We start from the raw sequence: 17,115 nt of genomic DNA, 5'->3' as shown, positions 1-17,115 counted from the left end.
GTGACTTATTTGGTACAACTCTTAAAGAACAAAAACATCAAGACAATTGCTAGGATTTCCTTCATTTATTTGGGACACTGCGCCACTTAATTGGAGTGGGGACTGTTGCCGAACAGGTTCTAACTAGCATTAGTCGCATGCACTTGTGTAGCCATTAGATACCACACAGTGCTTAGAACGATCAGTTTTTAGATAGTGTCACTTGCGTGTGTTCATGCTCAAGAAGCAATGATTTTTGTCAATGATAGTTGGCAAGGAATAAATAAGAAAGACAGTTCAGAACTGTTTTAGAAACATAGAAAACATACAGCACAATACAGGCCCTTCGGCTCACAAAGCTGTGCCAAACACGTCCCTACCTTAGAACTACCTAGGCTTTACCCATAGCACTCTATTTTCCTAAGCTCCATGTAGCCATCCAGGAGTCTCTTAAAAGACCCTATCGTGGTTTTAAGTATTTTCACTGTGGTTTTAAACATTCAGTCTTGGAGATGCGAGAAACAGCCAGGAGTAAAAATGAAACAATTTCACTACCTCAACATGTTAGGAACCACAAAGAACTTGAATGTATTGACAATCATCTTGAACGTCACAATGAAAATAAAGATTTAGAGAATGCAGTCATCAACAGCATTGTATGAAAAGAGTCCATTATCCTCACCAGGTGTCTGCACTGATTTTGTTCATTGTGTCATAACTACTAGGAACTAGTATAGTGTTATAGTACTATTGATAGTGCTCTAATTTGCTCTGTAGTTGATTTAAATACATAATGTGTTACTTACTTTGACTTTTTATATCTTTTCATTATTTCAATGAAACTGGATAATTGGGCCAAAATGTACTGGTCCCAATGAGTCCCAATTAACCAGAATCCATTGTATTGATATTGAGTACAAAAGCAGAAAGGTTGTACCCAACTTCAATAAACTCTTCTTGGGGCCTGACTAGACCTTCTGCATCCAGCTTTGGTCACCAAACCATGTGAAGATGCTGGAGCAGATGCTGGAAAACCAGGATTGACCAGGATGTGGGATTTTAGCTTCAAGATTAGAGAGAATAGGCTGTTCTCCTGCGAGCAAAGAGGTCTGAAGCAATTATAATAGGATTAGATAAGAAAAATCCATTCCCATAATATGATAAGGATTACAGAACAGAGATTGGAGGCTGCAGGCAAGAGCAGGGCATTGTGAAAAAGGATGTTACTTTTTAAACAGTAACTGACAATGATCAGGAACTTGCTGCCTAGGAGGGTAATATGGAAGAGATCAATGCCTTCAAGAGGAGACTGAATAGGCACTTGAGGGAGATAAACCATAAAGCTATAGACAGAGAGCAGGGGATTGTACCACAACAGTCTGCATAACTCATGGACTGAATTACTAGAATGATTCTATTATTCTTCTGTTTTCTTAGCAATTTCTGATTATAATCTAGTGAAATGCCTTAAGATTTCTCAAAAGCACTCCACTAATTGCATCTTCTGTCTAGAAGGCTTTCTGGGGAATAATGCTTGAGATGTCTTTTACCAATTGAATGCAGGTCTAGCAATTACAAGTTAAAATATGAGGGGTGAGGTGATTGATAAGTTCGTGGCCTAAGGTAGATGGAGTCAATTTTAGAAAACCTAACAGATTTATTTTTCCTACATTTACACACTTAGTCCAGCGGTCGTGGAGCATACGGATCCCTTCTTTGTAGAAGTGGTCCACAGCAGGGGTGATTGATAAGTTCGTGGCCTAAGGTAGAAGGAGATGAGTTATTAGCTTCAAACTTTCTGCATTATCACTCAGAGAGTTGAACTGCAGGTGCATGTAACAAGAGCTCTATAACGCATCTCCTTCTACCGAAGGCCACGAACTTATCAATCACCCCTGCTGTGGACCACCTGGAGGTCCAAGACGCTCTCGTTACATGCGCGTGCAGTTCAACTCTCTGAGTGATTATTCAGAAAGTTTGAAGTTAATAACTCATCTCCTTCTACCTTAGGCCACGAACTTATCAATCACCCCTCATAGTTATTATGATTAAGAAGCATTATTGCCATAGCCCTGTACTTTGATTTCATAATTTTCTCCGGCAATTCTTGCCCTTCGATGGATGATTTGATCTTAAGTTTGATGTTATTCCCAGATATAGTTCAGTCTCCACCAAAACTAGTTTACTACTATTAAAGATTTAAATATTTTCTTCTAATTAAGACTTTGCATCCATATTACCATTTCACATATCTCCCAAGTTCTAGTATAGCTTCTTAATTCCTTAGTCATAGTCTGCCTTCTTATGTAGTATAATCCATAACTCAAGCAATGGTTAAATAGTACAAACCACACAGGGAATTCACTGCATCACAACACAATCAACTGATGTCATAAATATTGAACTTTCTTCCCCAAGCTTCTCATATCTTCCCAAACTTTTAGCTCACATGACATAATTTATAAAATACATAAAAAGGCATCACTAGTTTAATTGTTCAGACATCAAATGAAGACCATTTATAATTTAAAGCCTGCAGATGCTGAAATCTGAAATAATATTAACATTGTATAAATGTTGTTGACAATGAAAGCTCTTCAAACCAAAATGCCAACTCCGTAACTTTACACCATAAGATATTAGAGCAGAATTAAGACGATTCAACCCATTGAATCCGCTTCGCCATTTCATCATGGCTGATCCATTTTCTCTCTCAACCACATTCTCCTGCCTTCTCCCTGTAATCATTCACCTCTGACTTATCAAAAACCTAACAACTTCCACCTTAAGTACACCCAATACCCTGGCTTCCACAGCCGGCAGTAGTAACAAATTCCACAGGTTCACCACCCTCTGGCTAATAAAATTCCTCTTCTCCTTTCTAAATGGATACCCTCTATTCTGAGGCTGTGCCCCTGGTCCTAGACTCCCCAACTATAGGAAACACCTTCTCCACATCCACACTGTTTAGTCTTTCAACATATGATAGGTTTCAATGAAATCCCCCCTCATTCTTGTAAATTCCAGCAAGTACGAGCCCAGAGCCAGTGAGTAGAGGCCCAGAGCTATCAAACACCCTTCATCTAATATGCCTTTCAATCCCAGAATCATTTTTGTGAATCTCCTGTGAACCCTCTCCAATGACAGCACATCCTTTTCTCCCGCCCTTCTTTCTTTATTTATTGAGATACAGCATGGAATAGGCCTTTTCAGTCCTTTGAGCCACGTTGCCCAGCAATCCCCCCATTTAATCCTAATCGCAGGACAATTCACAATCACCAATAAGCCTTGAACTGCGGGAGGAAATCAGAGCACACAGAGAAAACCCAGGCAGTCACAGGGAGAATGACAGGCAGCAGCGGGAATTGAACCCCGGTCAACGACACTGTAAACCATTGTGCTAACTACTATACTACCGTGCTGCCTTAGATAAGGGGGCCAAGACCTTCATAATTTTATAATTCAGAACTTTGTTCTTTCTGTGGATGCTCCCGCACTACCCCCTGCCCTGGCACTCCTTCTCTGCTATATATATATCTATATAGATATAGATAGATAGACAGATCTAGATATATACATACACACACACACCTCCCTCTCCCTCATACTTCTACACAGTACTGTACTCCTAGCATACCAGAAGCTATGATCAGGTTTATGTTTTTCTTTCCCTCTCATGACAAAGCATGCAACCCAATGTCAAGCAATAGAAGTCTTGGCCATTAACAATCATGTGGAAAACAGACAATACTGTACGCCCTTGTGGTCACCCATCCTTGAGAAAGTAACCACAGGCAGGCAGTTTAGATCTTTGCAGGGAAAAAGCTTTTGCAAAGAATGACCATTGCACAGCCATGGAGCTGAAGACAATCAGAATCAGGTTTATTATCACTGGCATGTGACATGAAATTTGTTAACTTAGCTGCCGCAGTTCAATGCAATACATAATCTAGCAGAGAAAAGAAAATAAATAAAAAATTTTAAAAAACAAGTAAATCAATTACATATAGAATAGATTTAAAAATATGCAAAAACAGAAATACTGTACATTAAAAAAAAGTGAGGTGGTGTCCAAAGATTCAATGTCCATTTAGGAATCGGATGGCGGAGGGGGAGAAGCTGTTCCTGAATCGCTGAGTGTGTGCCTTCAGGCTTCTGTACACCTCCTACCTGATGGTAACAGTGAGAAAAGGGCATGCCCTGGGTGCTGGAAGTCCTTAATAATGGACACTGCCTTTCTGAGACACTGCTCCCTGAAGATGTCCTGGGTACTTTGTAGGATTGTACCCAAGATGGAGCTGACTAGATTTACAACCTTCTGCAGCTTCTTTCGGTCCCGTGCAGTAGCCCCTCCATACCAGACAGTGATGCAGCCTGTCAGAATGCTCTCCACGGTACATCTATAGAAGTTTTTGAGTGTATTTGTTGACATGCCAAATCTCTTCAAACTCCTAATAAAGTATAGCTGCTGTCTTGCCTTCTTTACAACTACATCGATATGTTGGGACCAGGTTAGATCCTCAGCGATCTTGACACCCAGGAACTTGAAGCTGCTCACTCTCTCCACTTCTGATCCCTCTGTGAGGATTGGTATGTGTTCCTTCGTCTTACCCTTCCTGAAGTCCACAATCAGCTCTTTCGTCTATTGATGTTGAGTTCCAGATTCCAGATTCTACCAACACTATTTGTATCATCAGCAAATTTATAGATGGTATTTGAGCTATGCCTAGCCACACAGTCATGTGTTTATAGAGAGTAGAGCAGTGAGCTAAGCACACACACCTGAGGTGCACCAGTGTTGATCGTCAGTGAGGAGGATATGTTATCACCAATTTGCACAGATTGTGGTCTTCCAGTTAGGAAGTCAAAAATCCAATTGCAGAGGGAGGTACAGAGGCCCAGATTCTGCACCTTCTCAATCAGGATTGTGGCAATGATGGTATTAAATGCTGAGCTATAGTTGATAAACAGCATCCTGATGTAGGTGTTTGTGTTGTCCAGGTGGTCTAAAGCTGTGTGGAGAGCTATTGAGATTGCGTCTGTCGTTGACCTATTACGCCGATAGGCAAATTGCAATGGGTCCAGGTCCTTGCTGAGGCAGGAGTTCAGTCTAGTCATAACCAACTTCTCAAACCATTTCATCACTGTTGATGTGAGTGCTACTATATGACAGTCATTAAGGCAGCCCACATTATACTTCTTAGGCACTGGTATAATTGTTGCCTTTTTGAAGCAGGCAGGAACTTCGCCCATAGCAGTGAGAGGTTGAAAGTGTCCTTGAATACTCCTGCTAGTTGGTTGGCACAGGTTTTCAGGCCTTATTAGGTACTCCATTGGGAACTTTCCCCCAAAGAGAGGGTTCACTCTCTTTAAAAACAACCTAACATCAGCCTCTGAGATGGAGGTCACAGGGTCATCAGGTGCAGCAGGGATCTTCACAGCTGTAGTTGTGTTCTCTCCTTCAAAGCATGCATAGAAGGCATTGAGTTCATCTGGTAGTGAAACATCGCTGCCATTCATGCTATTGGGTTTCGCTTTGTAGGAAGTAATGTCTTGCAGACCCTGCCAGAGTTGCCGTGCAACCGATGTTGCCTCTAACCTCATTTGAAATTGTCTCTTGATGCCACAGATCCAGCCTTCAGCAGACGACATACCTCCTGGTTCATCCACGGCTTTTGGTTTGGGAATGTACAGTAAGTCTTTGTGGGCACACACTCATCCATACAGGTTTTAATGAAGTTGGTTGATATGGAGAACTACCGCTGGTATTCAATAACATACTGAAATTAATCAACATGCACTATTGAGAAATTCACAAATCCAGGGAGATCTTTCCAATGGCAATCATCTATGTTTATTCCAAAATACAGTAGAATTCAATGGCGTTTTAACATCTCATACCTTTGCCTAACAGCAGACGGGCTATACATGTTGAAAATCTCATAGTTCGAGGATAAGCATCAGAACTACAAGATGGAAGGAAATACATCTGATAACCTTACTCCAGAGCTCAATATTTCAAGAATACAAATGCTCTTAGTGTCTTCAGATGATATCAATGTTAATAATAGCTGGCAAGTGAGACCATAACGTCCCACTTCCTTCCTAATCTGCTTATTTAAAATATATCCCCTTTCAACCATCAGGCTCTTGAACCAGAGCAGATAACTTCACTCACCCCGTCACTGAACTGGTCCCACAACCTGTGGACTCACTTTCAAGGCTTCTTCAGCTCATGTTCTCAATCTTTCTTGACTATTTATTATTATTATTAATATTACTTCTTTTTCTTTCTTTTTGTATTTGCGTAATTTGTTGTTTGCATACTGGTTGCCCATCATTTGACACATTCTTTCATTGATTCTATTACGCTTATTGTATTTATTGGGTATGCCTGCAAGAAAACGTATCTCAGGGTTGTATATGATGACCCTTTGATAATACATTTACCTTGAACGTTGATGTATAGATTTACAACACAGGCTTTTTAAACTATGACAGTTTATTATTTATAGACTTAGTGAAACTATGTTGGAAGTTCTGTTAGTCAAATGTGAAAAGGGACATTTGATTTCCCTTGGACAGTAGCAGATTGTCACCGAATCAGATACTTGCAAATTATCTGCTAAGGTTGGAGGATGAAAGGTAGGGGAGGAGGAAGGAATCATGACGAACATTGCGGCAATGATTGTTCAACACAAATGAAACAAAAGTACCATTACACCCAAGCTGACTTGGACTGTGGAACAGTTGAATGCTTCAGTTAAAGTAAATAAAATATACTCACCAGTCAGTAAGCTACATTTTGAACTTCAGTAAGACCATAAGATTTAGGAGCAGAATTATGCCCTCTGGCCCACTGAGTCTGCTAATCCATTTCCTTCTCAGCCCCAACCTTTGTACTCCTTCATGCCCTGACTAGTTAAGAACCTATCAACCTCTGCTTCAAATATACCCAATGATTTGGTCTCCACAGCTGCCTGAGGCAACAAATTCCACAGATTCATAGTTCTGGCTAAAGAAATTCCTCCTCATCTCCGTTCTAAAAGGATGCCCCTCTATTCTGACGCTGTGTCCCCTGGTCTTAGACTTCCCTACCGTGGGACACATCCTTTCTATGTCGACTCTATCAGGACCTTTCAACTTTCGATAGATTTCAACAAGATCCCCCCTCGTTCTTCTGAATTCCAGTAAGCACAGGTCCAGAGCCACTGAACGCTCTTCATCAATAAGTCTTTCAATCCCGGTATCATTTTTGTGAACCTCTTTGAACCCTCTCTCCAATGTCAGTACATAAGGGGCACAAAACACCAAGTGAGGCCTCACCAGTACCATATAAAGCTTCAACATCAGCACAGATGAATACTGTGAAATAATCAGGAATTCATAAATTCTAAATTACAAACTCTACAAATATTCTTTTAAAACTCTTAACCTCACTGAAAACAGCTTGAGTACAGTTCTGCAACCAGCAGTTCTCTGCTCGATTCACGGTTCCTTAAAACTTGAGAACCAGAGAGTGATCTTAGATGATAACCAAGTGACCGGGACCATACAACTGAATGAGATTCAATTCCATGCAGGAACCCACATACACACTTCAACAGAGTTCACTGAACACCTTGACTGTTGCCCATACAAATGTTCGTCAGTTGAAAAGATGAAACCAGCCTGGAATTTGCCTACAATGCATGAACTAACAGCAGACCTGTTTAAAAAAAAATCCAAAAATGAGCAACACACATCAAAGTTGCTGGTGAACGCAGCAGGCCAGGCAGCATCTCTAGGAAGAGGTACAGTCGACATTTCAGGCCGAGACCCTTCGTCAGGACTAACTCAGGACTGTTTGTAATCCAAAAATGAGCAGTTTTTGGCCACTTCTCTAAGAAAAGACGCACTGGCATTGGACAGGGTCCAGAGGAGGATCATGAGAATGAAGGTGTTTACAAATGAGAATTTGTTGGCTCTAGGTCTGTATTCACTGGAGTTTAGCGGGGGAATCTCACTGAAACCTATTGAATCTTGACAGGCCTAGACAGAGTGGATGTGGAGAGGATGTTTCCTGGGGTGGGGAGACTAGTACCAGAGTGCACAGTCTCGGTATAGAAGAACATCCCTTTAGAACAGAGATGAGAAGGAATGTCTTTAGCCAGAGGGTGGCGAATCTGTGGAATTCATTGCCACAGACAGCTGTGCAGGTCATGTCACTGGGTATATTCAAGGTGGAGATTGATCGATTCTTGACTGGCCAGGGCATCAAATGTTACAGGGAGAAGGCAGGAGAATGGGGTTGAGGGGGATAATAATGCAGCCATGATGAAACGACAGAGCAGACTAAATGGGCTGAATGGCCTAATTCTGCTCCTATGTCTTATGGTCTAATCTGGCACTGTCAGGCAGGCAGAGTTTTCAAACACCTTAATGCCACTCCTATCTATAGCCCAACAAACCTTTAATTCACTTCTTTCTGGACGTTAGACAATTTCATAATCAATAAACCTTAAACAATGGCATAAAGATTCCAGTGAATCCAGCAAGTCTAAAGAGAACAGATGCATCCCTGGTCCCAGTGAACATGGGGGGGGGGGGGCGGTCTGCAGAAACTAGGGCTGGTGTGCCAAATGCTGATCTATTGGGATTTCTGAACAAAGTGATTACAAATCAATGGAGTTTTATGTAACTATGTACTTACCATTAACTTATCCAAGAGTAAAGCCATATAATAGTAACTCCGAAGACTCAAACTCAGCATTTTACATCGTATATCGTTAAGAATTGAACCCTGCCTCTTGTATATCAACGAGTTAATACTCAAACCCCCTTACCAGCAGAGGTCACAAACACAGAATGGCAATAATGAAAGAAAACAGGAATTAACAAAAAAGCAGAGTGCACAAGAAAGAGATCGAGCATAGAGTGCAGGGGCTATAGAGACAGAGAAAGGAAAAATGATAAGAAAAAAGATAAAAGGACCTTATCTTTGTGCATGCATCATTCAATACAAGATGGATGAGTTAACAGCACAAATAGGAATAAATAAGTTGGATGTAACAGTCATCACAGAGACGTTCCTACAAGGTAACCAAGTCCAGGAACTGAACATTCAGGAATATTTGACACTGTGGAAGGATAAAACGGAACAAAAATGGGAGGGTTCATCAGGGACCTTTCATTAGGATTGGAGAGGAAGGCAGCTTCCGATGACAGATCTAACTATTTATTCCCTTCCACAGATACGGCCTGATCTGCTGAGTGACCCCAGCACTTTGTATTTGATGACCATCAACCTTGTCCATACCCCTCATGATTTTTATGAACTTCCATGAGGTCACCTCTCCTTCCAGAGAGTGAAGATCCAGCATGGCGAACCACTTGCTACAACGGAGGGGCTCCAGTCCAGGCAGTACCCTCGAAAATCTCATGAACCTTATTCAGCTTGATAATGGGGCCTTTCCTATAACAGGTTGATCCTCAAATGCAGACTCACCAGTGACTTAAAGAACTCCAACTTCATCTCCCTACCCCTAAAAATTATGTCCTGACTGATGGGGGCCAGCATATTAAACACAAATATCATATCTGTGAAGTAGGATGCCGTGCACAATCCTGATATGACAGAGACAGATGTGAGAGCACGGAGGAACACCTGGAGAAACTTCTGAAATGCCTGCTTTGCTGCCGCTGCTACTGTGTGATCGAGAATCTCCGGAGGGGAAGGCCCCAAATCCTCGGCCTTGCCTATTGCCGGGGCCAGGGTCAAAGCGCTCGGCAGAGATGGTGCTCGGTGTCAGAGAGCTAGTCGGAGGCTCGGAGTTTTCAGACGGACTCGGAGTCAGACTGTGGTCGGATGCTTCCGGGATGCTGCATCAGCAAGTTTGCGGTGCTGGAGGCTTACTATCTGTGTGAGATGATGGGACTTTCGAGAGACTTTTGAGACTTTACCGTGCCCATGGTCTGTTCTTATCAAATTACGGTATTGCTTTGCACTGTTGTAAACTATATGTTACAATTATGCGGCTTTGTCAGTTTTTCAGTCTTGGTTTGTCATGTGTTTCTGTGATATCATTCTAAAAAAACATTGTATCATTTCTTAACGCATGCATTACTAAATGACAATAAAAGAGGACTGTGTGTCCTCATAATCTAATCTAATCTAAACTTCTTCACCACCATGTATACTTGTGTGGGTGTGCACTAATACTGCTAGGCCCCCCATTCCACAGCACTTATACCACAATACACGTTTTGAACTTTTTGAAAACTTTGAATAGCTGTCAGTGCCCTGAAACTCAATGTATAAGTACTACCCTGGCCTGAGGGTCCAAAATACAAACTTATCTAAATTGAAATCCATTTGCCATTCTTCAGCCCATCTCACTAATTGATCAGGACCTCTTTACAACTCATTGTAAACTAGAACAAGCTGTTCCTGAAACGCTGAGTATGGGTCTTCTCTGATGGAAGTAATGAGAAGAGGCCATGTCCTGGATGGCGAGGGTACTTCATGGTAAATGCCACCTTCTTGAGGCACTGCCTTTTGAAGATGTCCTCAGCACTGGGGAACGTTTTGCCCATGAGGGAGACGGCTTGGTTGTATCCACAGCCTCTTTCAAAGCCTGCACATTGGAGCCTCCATACCAGATGGTGATGTAACCAGTCAGAACACTCTCCACAGTACCTTTGTAAAAATTTGCCACAGTCTTTGGTGGCAAACAGATCTCCTCAAACTCCCAATGATGTACAGTTGCTGACATGCCTTCTTCATGACTGCCTCAATGTGTTGGGGCCAGGACAGATCCTCCAAGATGCAGACGCCCAGGGATGAACACCTGACTTTCAAGTGTTCAAAAAGAGTAAATAAAATAAATGTTTCTTAAGAGGATATAGTCCACCCATTCAGTGGGTAGCGCCTCTTTGGAAGTCTTAATGCAAAGAAGTGTGGAGGTGGAGTCAAGGCAGAAGCCAACAGAAATTTGAAGTACAAGGGAGTAAAAAGGGCTTTGGATGAGAGCAGAAACATGGTGACAGAGCTAAAACCAGACAAGCCATAATCTTATTGAATGCTGGACCAGATTTGAAGAGTCATTAATGCTCTTCCTCCCAGAGGAAATGGAATATCCTGCTTCTTGCTAAATCAAAACTAGACAATGGGAATTATAACGTTGGCAAAGATTCTAAATCGTTATTTAGATTAAGGTTCACAATAGAAGACATGGAAAGCATTTCAGTAATGATAGGCAATCAAGGGGATAAAGGAACATGAAACAACTTCCATCATCAGGAAGAGCCACGGGGCAAATTAATAGGGCTGAAGGCCAACCTTCCGAGTAACTTCACCAGCCAAAGGCACTGATCCAAGTGGGAGTGGAATGGAAAATCCAAGTGGGAGTGGACCAGAAGTTCAAAACGGCCTTTGCTGAGGAAATGGTGTTTCACAAGGTGGTCAGCAAATCCCACAACCCTTTTCAGAGCAAAACTTGTGAACTTAGTGATTGGGGATAGACGAGTATGCAAATGAAATGAACACAGAAATGAAAGAAGATTTTAATCACAGGCAGAAAGTCACATGTATTTTTATCAGAAGTTACAGAGCAGCTGGACTGCTGACTAAAGAGGTCATTTTGTTCAATTACGGGGATAAACCAGGAAACTGCTTTTCCTACTTTCTACTGAGGAATCTTGAATATTATAGGTTTTACCTTCAGCAGTCCATGGATCAAAATAACTTCCCCAGTGAACCCAAATGTAACTCTTCATAGAGATTATTGGATTAGAAGATAGAACATCAAAGCACAGCACAGTCCCATCAGCCCACGATGTTATGCCAATTTTTCCAAGATTAATCTATCCCTTCCCTCCAACATAGCCCTCCATTTTTCTATCACAAATATGCCTACGAGTTTCTTAAACACCCCTAATTTATCTGCCATGCACCCACCACTCTCTATAAACAAAGATCGCCCTGTTCATTTATATTTGTCACCATAAATCCAAATGAAAGTCAGAAGAAATGCTTCTTTTTACCCAGTGGGAAGAAGGATGCAAAACTAACTAGTCAAATAGTGTAACCTAAGATTGAAGGGAGCGAGGTAAAGACCCAAGGGACAGAGGAATAAGAGACAATGTAAATGGATTCAGGGGTTCCCAACCCGGGGTCCACAGGCTTCTTGGTTAATGGTAGGGGTCCACAGCATTAAAAAAACGTGGGAACCTTTGGATTAGCTCAGTTAGTATGGGAGGAGAATCATCTGTAAAGTAAAAGTGGCTGCCTACCCAGTATACCCACCAGGCAAAATACATACGTTGTCACGTAGCCGTTAGCGCAATGTTATTACAGCTCGGGACATCAGAGTTCAGAGTTCAATTCCTGCATCCTCTGTAAGGAGTCTGTCCTCCCCACGGAATGTGAGAGTTTCCCCTGGTCCTCTGGTTTCCTCCCGCAGTTCAAAGACATACTACGTGGGTTAATTGGTCAATGTAAATTGTCCCGTGATTAGGCTAGAGTTAAAATCGGGGCAGTCGGGGACAGAAGGACGTGCTCTGTACGGCATCGCTAAATAAATTAATAAAACTTAGAATAAAGCATGGAATTGGAGGGGCATCTAATAAGTTTAGCTGCTATAAAAGTAGACCAAGCAAACCTAGTAAGGAATGATAGCATGGATAATGAAGATTCATGGAGGGTGGGGACAACAGATTCCTTTTTTCTTAAATGAGTAAGCAATAAGGGAACATGATATTTTGGTTCTAGCATTGCGTAATGAGTCAATGGGAGGTTTTGTAGGAGGGAAGGGTTAGTGGGCCTTCAGAGAACAGTAAAAATAATATTTTAGTTTCAGATATCTAAAGCAACTTTACTGAATAAATTGAACTGGGAAGGCATAAATATATAACTTGGTTACAGAAACTACACCAAAAGTTACAACAGTAAACCAAGCTAAGACTTAAGAACAGAAGAAAATAGGAACAGGAATCGGCAACCTGCCTCCTCAAGGTTGCCCAGCCATCAATATGATCATGGCTGATCTGTCCCAGTCCCCAACTCCTTTTCTATGTCAGTTTCATCTTACCCTCAATATTTCAAAAAAATATTTATTCCTTCTTTCAGTAATTCCAGTGATCTGGCCTCAAAAACCCATAGGACTGAGAATTCTAGTGACCTACCATTACCTGAGAAAAATTCCTTAGTTTTCCATGACCATTCCCTTAATTTCACCATTTGAGACTCTTTCATTAGGGAAAATATTTCAACATCTATCATATCATGTCATGTTAGGATCTTGTGCTTTAGAAAAAAACCCTTAATTTTCTAAACTTAAACTACAGGTCTTATTTTTCTTTCATCGTTTGTGAGACAGTGGCACGGCCATCCCCATTGTTATCCAAGTGAATGCTTTTTTGATAGCCTCCAAGGTTAGCATATCCTTTCTTACATGGTTGGAACAAAACTGGGCGCCATGGTGCGTAGCAGTTAGCCCGACACGATCGCAGCTCGTGGTGTTCCAGAGCTCAATTCCAACACCCTTACATAATTTAGAGTTATTTTTTACTTTCAAGATGGCGCCAGTATCTGATGACTCAGTGTGTGCTCTCCCAAGCAAACTGCCCTCTACACTATCCTATAACCGAGACACCCTTCTAAACCTCCAATCTGCTACATCTAGCAAGATCAACAACACCCTGGCGAAGCTACTGACCCAGCTGGAGATCACCGTGCCAGAATTGCTTCTTCAACTCCGGACCGCACCTGGACCCGACCAGTGAGGCCTGGTCCAAGGCCCACCACGTTCCCGGAGACCCGCGGCCTGCTATGGTGCCGGAAAGCTTGGAGGCGCGGCCCATTCCGACCAGCACCTCGCTGGAGCAGAGGAAACACTCTACGTCCTCCCCGTGGAATGTGTGGGTTTTCTCCGGGTGCTCTGGTTTCCTCCCACAGTCCAAAGATGTACCGGACAGGTTAACCAGTCATTGTAAATTGTCCCATGTTTGGGCTAGGGTTAATCGGGTTTGTCGGGGTTACTGGGGCAGTGTGACTCAAAGGACCAGAAGGGCCTATGGTACCGTACTGATAACTAAACATTAAAATTGTATGCATGATTCCAACTCTCACCTATAACCTGCACAACTGTAACAATCATTTATTTTAAAACTCCATCACCCTGCAAATAGAAGCCTATACGTAATTTACCTTTTTTAATTTTTAATATGACTGCATGCTAATTTGTATATGTTATACACAACATCCAGATCACCTCTGTACTTCAGTCTCTCTGTACTTAGCTTAATGTCTCCCTTTTGATTTATTTATTTATTGAGATGTAGCTCAGAGTAGGCCTTTCAGCCCTTTGAGCTGTGCTGTCTAGCAATCCCCTGATTTAACCTTAGCCTAATCACGAGACTATTTGCAATGACTAATTAACCCACCAACCGTTTTGTTTTTGGACTGTGGGAGGAAACCAGAGCACCCAGAGGAAACACACATGGGGTCAGGGAGAACGCACAAACTCCTTAAGACAGCGATAGGAATTGAACCCTGATCGCTGGTACTGTAAAGTGTTGTGCTAACCACTACGCTATCGTTCCTCTTGCTGGGGTGCATTACGTCAGCTTTCTTCATTGATTTCCATTTGCCGAAGTATTCATTCATCCTATCAATAATCCTGCTGCCGAGTCTAGACATTCTCTTTGCAATCTATCTTGCCATCTATCTTTGTATCATCAATAAACATGAATAGTCGCATTCTACCTACTTTGAGATCATTAACACAGATAATAAATAATTGGCCAAGTACCGATCCTTCCAGGTGGCTGAGTGGCGATGTGTCTCTACCAAAGGAGGCAGAAAGTGCTCCTTCCCTCCATCAGCCTGCAGGCCACCCTTGGGGAAGGTGTAGCAACCCCCGATCAAGGTCACATGAAGCCATGGGACCAGCTGGTGGATAGTCGTGTGAGCAGCTGGTGCATGTCACAAGTCCTGGTTAAGCGACCAGACAATCTCTGAAGAGTATTGATAATGACTGGGGTCACCCATCTTGTAAAGACACTGCCCAGAAGGTGGCAATGGCAAACCACTTCTGTGGCAAAATTTGCCCAGAACAATCATGGTCATGGGAAGACCATGATCGCCCACGTCATATGAACAAACTGATCCTTGGGGCATTACACTTGTTACCATCTTTCCAATCAAAAAAAAGATCCATTTACACCTACCCTATGTAATACGTGTGAAAATCGGTCTTCAATCCATGATTAAACATTCCTCCACTCAACTCCAATGCTATATGTGCTTTGCTTTTGGTGGCAATTTATATGCCTTCTCAAAATCCAAATTTACACTATATCTATAGGTTCACCTCTATTTACTATGTTTCTTGCATCTTCAAAGAATTCTTTAAGGATTATTGACAGATTACTTTTGTTTCTTAAAACAATATTGATTTGGTTTGCTTTCCATTAGGTTCTCCAAATAACAATTTATTTTTTGATTATGGCCTCCCAGCAACTTGCCAGTAACAGATGTAAGCTAATTGGTCAATAGTTTCTGCTATTCATCTGCTCTTTTCATTTGCGATTTTCTCCACCCCCCGCCCCCACACCCAACCCAGTGAGGTACCATGGAAGGTGAATTTGTGGAGTCCATCAGTGATTGTTCTTAGAGAAATATATTACAGAATTTAACTGGGAGACAGGCAATTTTATCTTCATCTTCTGTCAGCACATTGCAACATCCAGGACAAATATTCACTTATGGGTAACCACACCCTTACAAGATATCCCTTTGACCTATTAACCTTTCCTCCTCCCTCTCTATTTTAAAACTAACCATTTTCTCTCTTTCCTAGTTTTGACTTGAAGCATTAATTCTGCTTCTCTCTCCAGTGATATTGCTCGTCCTGCAGTATTTTCACTTATTTTGAGATATTTTACCTATCCTTTTGAATAGATCAAAATGGCAAAGGCTTAACTTTGCTGCAGATGTTGTGCGACCCGCTCTGTATGATATTGAGCAACGACAAATCAGCAAGTTGAGGAATGTAATTCTGCATGCTAGCTTTCAGTGTCTTTGGCACAACTCTCTCACCTTCAAAGTGCAAAAGTTCAAAGTAGATTTATTATCAAAGTACATATATGTCACCATACACAACCCTGAGGTTCATTTTCTTATGGGCGTACTCAGTAAGTTTTTCGAATAATAACCGTAACAGAATCAATGAAAGACCACCCAACTTGAGCTTTTAACAAGAGTGCAGAAGACAACTAATCAATAAATACAAATACAAAAATAAATAGTAATAATAAATAAATAAGCAATAAATAGAGCTTCAAGCGCAACTTTCCTGGTTCTTCAACCTCAGCAGATACGGTGTGCCTGTACCATTCCAAAAAGTAAAAATCACTTTGCATTCACATCTGTGAAACACTCCACTCTAATAGCTTTGCACCTAGGACAGTGGTGAATGTTGGTAGCTCGGGTTGAGGCGTCTGAGGTTGCAGTTCTCGCCAAGCTTGGCAATTAACTTGCAGACATTTCATCGACTGGTGAGAAAACGTCTGCAGACTAATGGACAAGCTCACTGAACACCGCAACGTCAAACTTTGCATTGAATTTAATCAATTGTAATCAATTCACAAATACTCACACAAGTACCTGAGCACAGCTCGATGAGTCACCTTTGCACATCCCATGCCGGCCCTTCTTGCGCCGATTAATTAAAAAGATTTTGAAGAGACTGAACCTTTTTGGTTCCTTTTCCATAATTTTGCCATTTAGCCCATCGGGACAAACAGCATAATAGACACACAAAAACACACACGCTTAAAGAACTTAAAAGATGTTACAGCTTCAGGAGAAATTGAAATGAAACATCTAACTATCTCTTGGCACAGGAAGGAAACAGTCTGTACAGCAACCCCAGATTCAGATAACATCACAGATTCAAGAGAGTCTATTGGCCAGGCAGAAAGCAGATTTTAAACTGCACTGAATTTGCACATTTTACAACATGCACAAAGCCTTTTACAGTCATCAGTGAAGAGCAAATGCACAAGATAACTTGCTGCTACCCTGAAAGAAATTGAACACCTGAGTATTTGCAACAGAAATAAAGACCGCAGGCTTCCTATTTATACAACATC

General features: G+C 41.7%; 1 protein-coding gene across 9 annotated transcripts in view; it reads right to left on the bottom strand.

Annotated features, from left to right (window-relative positions):
* Positions 1 to 17,115, bottom strand: part of LOC134338178 (ribosomal protein S6 kinase 2 alpha) — a 255,579-nt gene that overhangs the window by 66,234 nt on the left and 172,230 nt on the right. The window contains exon 1 of one of the 9 annotated variants that reach the window (XM_063033803.1): positions 16,628 to 16,850. The exons of 7 other annotated variants lie outside the window; for them this stretch is intronic. In XM_063033803.1, the coding sequence (XP_062889873.1) occupies positions 16,628 to 16,735 (108 nt within the window). In that variant the 5' untranslated portion in view covers positions 16,736 to 16,850. Of the gene's footprint in view, positions 1 to 16,619; positions 16,851 to 17,115 lie in introns of those variants that run through there. One more of the 9 variants, XM_063033806.1, reaches the window with a different exon arrangement.

The sequence above is a fragment of the Mobula hypostoma genome, chromosome 26 (assembly GCF_963921235.1).
Source record: "Mobula hypostoma chromosome 26, sMobHyp1.1, whole genome shotgun sequence".
NCBI lineage: Eukaryota > Metazoa > Chordata > Chondrichthyes > Myliobatiformes > Myliobatidae > Mobula > Mobula hypostoma.
Note: the sequence above shows the minus strand (reverse complement) of the source record. Positions and strands in the feature narration are given on the sequence as shown.